A 5790-nucleotide genomic window follows, 5' to 3' on the forward strand; every position below is an offset into this window, starting at 1 on the left:
TTCAGGCATGAAGGAGTTAACATTAGCGGTCTGATAGCTAGGCGTTAGCTGTTAGCTAGCCTGTAGCTGAGAAGCTAAGACGTTTTCTGTATTTTACAAAAATATTTATAGAATTAGCTTTAAAGTTACGTTGACTGTTAGCAGTCAACTGGAATGTTAAAGTGACACAAATACTGCAAACTAAAGCCTGCAAAGTCCCAGTTGGGATCAATAAAGTGTCTTATCTTAAATGGGCATTTTAAAGAGGCATGATTTGCTCAAATGCACCATAATTGTGCACTAATATACTTATTTGTTCTCGTCATTTCAATTTTCCCTGCTTTATCTGCAATGTTTGACCTTGAAATGGGAAAATTGTGAACCGCAGAGGAGGTTTTGCTGCGGAGCGAGGAAAGCTGGCTGGTCTGCGCGGAGAGCAGACAGAACCCAAACGGGACCTCAGATTGGAGCAGATGGAGTGTGAGTTTCTCCTCAGAGCTCACACAAGCAACGTAGAAAGATAATAGCCCTCAGCTAATCCACTGCACGCTGAAAACTCATTACCTCTTAAGAAGGAAATACAAATTCCTGCTCCCAAGGATGGGAAGACAAATGCAAAGAGCTCGGCACAAGACGGCTGATTTTCCTCATGTGAGATTTATTTTATGCAGAGTTCAGCGGCTCGGCGTCTCTTTATGGATGGGGGAGCTTTGCCGTAGTCTGACAGTGGGCACCTGCAGCTCCTCCATTAACATGCCCGCCGCACACCGGAGCAACATGATGCTCACACAGCAGAGACTCCCATAAACAAACCAATCTACAAGTGTTGGCAAGTCAAGTCACATCTTCGTCCTCGCACTGATTCGTGCATCTCCTAATATGAGCCTGAAACAACAAATCTGAAATCCAAACGCAGTGAAATGTTCTGCTCCTGTACTTTGGCGTGCAGCACGAGGATAAACAGTTTAAAATGCATTTAGAAAACCTTCCAAATCTGCAATGCAGCAGCCCCCTGACAAACTGAGACCACCAACGTTTACTTTATTTTCCTAAACTCTTCAGATCAAAAGGACTGATGCGTCTGTTTATCACGACTCACCGTCCCCTCTATGCTGATTATCTGAATGTCGTTCCAAAGAAAAACAACATCGGATCAGAATCTAATTACATTTTGTGTTTAAACACACAAAAAAACGGTTTCTTCTTTTAGTTTTAAATATTTTAAACATAAAATATGAGCAGATCCTGCAGATTGATCTATGATTTCATTCACTGGATTAAATTATCCCTTTTTTTGGCATTTCCATGCTGACTTATCCTGATTGGTAGAACTGTGGCTCCAATCAGTCACTGAAAGCCCTGATGAGGTCCCACTGTAAATGACAGAAATGTCATTTTCTGGACAAAAATAGGCTGGGTCAAGTGTTCCAACAGTTCAATAACCAGTCACAATTTATCTAAAACCATAATCTTTCCAGGGACTGGCTGCAGCAATTAGTAAACCATTCACATGATTACATGCTGGGATGAAATTATAGATTAGATTCTGACGTGATTGTCCCTCAATCTACAGCTTTAGGGGTGGAAATATGCACTCAGCACCTCAATGCAAAGATGCGCCAAACCAACAACAAATGCGCAGAAATCTGCAGAAAAGTGACAGAGCAACTCCGCGGGAAGGAGCGGGACTTACCCCCCAACGCTTGTTTCATAACGAAATTCATGCTGATGGCTTTTAATTCCCGTCCTCCCTCAGCAGGTCAATGTCACATTCAATAGTAGAATTCCTCTTTGGCTGATCTGGAGGAGAAAAAGCGGGAAAACACTGATGAGTTCAATGGAAGGGGACATCTGAGTGAAGCTTTTGGCGCGGGAACATTTGTTTCCGGTTGGTTTCTCCAGCGCGCGAACAGAAGGACACCAAGGTCAGCGGTTCAAGACGGAGGAAAAGCTCCGAACCTGTCGCTGCTTCCCTCCAGACCCGAGCGGCAGCTGCGTGAGAGGGAACCGAGCAGAGAGGTGTTCGGAGCGTGTCGTGCGTGTGACAGTTTGCGCGCGGCGGGATGAGTTTTCAGAGGAGCCCCGCGCGCGCGGAGCCCCTCCAGCGTGCTCCTCCTGATCATGTGATAAAACTTTCCCTCTTCCATTGGAGGGACTCCGGGCACAGCCATCCCACTCCGGCGTGGAGGAGCTCCCCGCACGCTACCGAACGGCGCGTGAATGCGGGCGGGCGGCCGCACGTGTGCGGGGCTACGTTAATGAGCGCGCGCGAGAGCCCCTTCCCGAGCAAAGCGAGGCTGGATTTTCAGCACCGGCGCGGGGTGGACAGCTCCGCGGATTTACCTCCGTCCTCCGGGGTGGGGAGGGGGGGCAGGTATGCGGGTCCTCCTCACGCACCGATGCGGTTCCAGGAGCAGAGCTTCGGCTGCAGCAGCGGGGGCTAATAGCGGCTCGTTCCTGGCATCTCGAGAAAAGACGTCCTTGGTGCTCCCTCCTGCTCTCCGCCTCGTCTTCCTGCACGGAGAGGGAGGAGGAGGAGGAGGAGGAGTATGGGGGGAGTGAGCTCTGTGGAGGGAAGGAGATCACATGGGGAGGATGGAGGGAGAAACGTCCCGCGAACGTCCTCCTGACCGACAGACTGAGATCAATTATTTACACCCCCCACAGATACGCACACGCACGCACACCAAAGCAGAATGGAGGCTACAGAAATATAACTGGGGGGCTGCAGCTCCTCCTCTGCTGCTATCAGAGAAAAATCACACCATGTTCCCGTTATGAGTGGAGATTCCTCTGCAGCCAGGGGTGTGCATGCTCTCTGGGAGGGCCGCGGGCAGCAGAGGGGCGTCCTCTGCTCCTGATCACATTAGTGAGGAACTTCAGAAGAAAAAAAAAGCACAAGAATCACCTCAGGAGGAGCATAAATGGACGGAATAACAAAACGGTGATGATTTTCAGTCCTAAACATTCATCCAGAAGGACTTTCTACTCATATCTAATCACTCACAACCTAAAAAAATATTAAAAACGAATCACAATCATATTAGAACATGTTTAGTTACCATTTTAAACAGTCTGACTGGAAACATTTACAACATTTCTAAACTAATTTAAATTAATAATTAAAAACCAGGAAAATATAAAGTAACCTTATATCTTCTGAGAAATTCTGTTATTTCGTGTCAAAAAAGTCAAATGATAAACAAGAAACCACGCCCACTTTTTTTATTTGTGAAAAATAAACACTCACATTCTCCACTGATTCTGAAAGAAGAACTTTAAGCCTGATGTTGGATGACCACAATGATTACACTTTTCTTCGCCCACCTGAGCAACATTTAGAAAATGGGCGTCTATGCAGGACAAGAAAACAATATAAAATCTGTAGTGACAGATACGAACGGAGTTTAAGAGAGCTGGACGACAGGGATGTGGTGTCGCTGCGACATCGTTGTGAGAATAGTTCATTACCAAATTCGTTGGTTAAACGGATTGTTGTTAATCTGATTCATATTCTTGATTATGGGGATTGTTGGTTAAACGGATGTTTGGTTTTGCAGATAGCTGTTTATGTGGATTATTCATTATTCGATTTGTTGATTTTGCAGATCCTCATTGGATTGTCCTTTATGTGGATCCTCTGTTATGTGGTTCGCTGGTTATAAAACAAAAATATTTCATGATCAGATGTGTCATATAATAATCGGCCTCACTTCTTTTTAGACCTTGTCATGTTTCTTAAGTCTGAAAATCTCAAATTTGTCAAGATGTTTTTCATCAGGCTGTAGAACCTTAAATTCTGAAGGGAACCTATTGCTTCTCAGTAATCAAAGACATTAAGAATCTTCATGTCTTCTCTTTTTGTCTCTTTTTGCAGAAACTTCCTGATTGAAAAAGTTTTCGAGTTTTTGTTCTGTTCAAAAAGACAACCACATCTAGCGATGGCTGACGTTCTTCTTGAGTTATTGATGGTGTTTTGGAGACAACAAACAAACGTCTGCCATTAGGTTATTTCCACAATAACTATTGATAATGGAGAATTACCCATAATCCTAATGTCTTTCAGGTCCAGTGCAGAATTCATTTAGACAGCCAGAGGAAATCTGATTCATATAAAAACTAATGACTGATGGTATTGATCAGCTGTGAGGATCATTTAACATTGAGTGCAGCCATCATTAAATGGACCAGCAGGTCCATCACCTTCTGTTGGAGCCTCACCCTCCATAAACATTAGCTGCAATCAACAGCTAGCTCTCCTGCAGGTAGATTAAAGTCTTATTTCAATAATGGTATTTTAGAGTCACATTTCATTTTAATGTGGGAAAACCTCCATGAAGACGACGGTCTATAAAAACCATAAACATTAAAGACCCACTGAAAGGAAAATGGTGTTTTTGGTGTTTTTTAACATGCACTTGTGTCATTTTTCTGATGATAAAGAAAATCTATAAAGAAAATTAAGATGTAATCTGGCTTATAACTGTCCACCTAGATAGCTCTGATATTGATCGCCATTTTTGTTTCACCACTAATGCTAAGTTGGGGGTGTGAGGGGCTCTCAGCTAGCAGGAGACAAAACATGAGGTCAAGCTTATTCCTTTACAACTTCACAAAATTTCTAAAGAACTCCTGCCACTCAGAAACTATGTCCTAGAAAACAACACAGGTTTCAGCTTCTTTAGCATGACCTCTGCTCAGTTATTGCCCCTCAGTTTAGACTCAGTTGGGGGGTGATGGTTAGACCTTTTTGTCATCACACACTCAGACAGAAACACAGTTTTTCTTCATCTTTCCTCACATCTCGCCGTCTTTTCCTGTAGATTCTTGTCGTTTTGAGCCAGCGCTGCTCCCTGTTGCTGCGTTTTTCCTGATTGCTCTTGTGGTTCAGCTGAACTGATTGCTCACAGCTGCATTGAAGCTTCAGTCTGTTCAGAGTCGGGTTATTTTTCAGGACCAAAGCAGGGAAATGACCCAGAGCTGCTGAAGACATGATGTAGGCTGTTCTGATTGGATATGAAATGGACAAAAATATCTCTTCATGTTTGGAGAATATGGCTCCACGTCTGTTTCTAAAACAATTATCAGTTCTGGTTCACGAGCGAGTATACGTGTCTTCAACTCTCCTCAACTCTCTTTGAAAGTCCTCTTTTTAAAGTCGTCTGCAAGCAACTTCACAAAGCTACTGCAAAACAGCAAAAAAGAGAGTTGAACACGGCAGAAGAAAAATCTGAGCTATCACCGCTTGTGGAACTCGTGGAAGATTTTGATGGGAAAAGGCCCGTAACGAACAACGAGAGAATCGGCATGAACTCCGTTCAAAGCTGTAAAACATTCAGCAGAAGAAGGATCACAGTGGCTTTGATCCTGTCACTAGACTTGGTTTTAAATATTTCATTCCATCACTGATCTTAAGGATCCTTCATAACCTGAATCTATGATTGTAGTTCAGAGGTGTCAAACTCAATCAGATACGGGGCCAAAATCCTAAACACACCTTAGGTCACGGGCTGTAATGGACATTTATTGAACACTAAAAGTTAATTTTTAAAACTTTAAAACCGTAATGCTTTTACAGAATTATGAACTAGATATATAGCATTATCTGCGATAATGCTAGTGCTAATGCTGTAAGCTGGATTTAGCAGCTGAAGATGCTAGTGCTGATAGTTGAAAACGCTGAAGCTAATAACCAGCAAAAATATTAGCTAAATGCCAAATTAGGCTAAAAAACAAATGAAAAAACTTAGGTTAGCTCAAACAGCTAGCATGTAGCTGAAAAAATAGCTGGACTTCAAAATAACCCCCCCC

At 43.4% G+C, this 5790-nt stretch overlaps 1 protein-coding gene across 1 annotated transcript in view; it reads right to left on the minus strand.

Moving 5' to 3' along the window:
- Window positions 1–2095, minus strand: part of LOC112137833 (complexin-2) — a 48745-nt gene extending 46650 nt beyond the window's left edge. Inside the window, exons 1-2 of the mRNA XM_024260343.2 lie at window positions 1939–2095; window positions 1673–1779 (exon numbers count right to left, since the gene is read on the minus strand). Coding sequence (XP_024116111.1) covers window positions 1673–1703 — 31 coding nt within the window. The 5' untranslated portion in view covers window positions 1704–1779; window positions 1939–2095. The remainder of the gene's footprint in view (window positions 1–1672; window positions 1780–1938) is intronic.
- Window positions 2096–5790: the final 3695 nt, after the last annotated feature.

The sequence above is a fragment of the Oryzias melastigma genome, linkage group LG10 (assembly GCF_002922805.2).
Source record: "Oryzias melastigma strain HK-1 linkage group LG10, ASM292280v2, whole genome shotgun sequence".
NCBI lineage: Eukaryota > Metazoa > Chordata > Actinopteri > Beloniformes > Adrianichthyidae > Oryzias > Oryzias melastigma.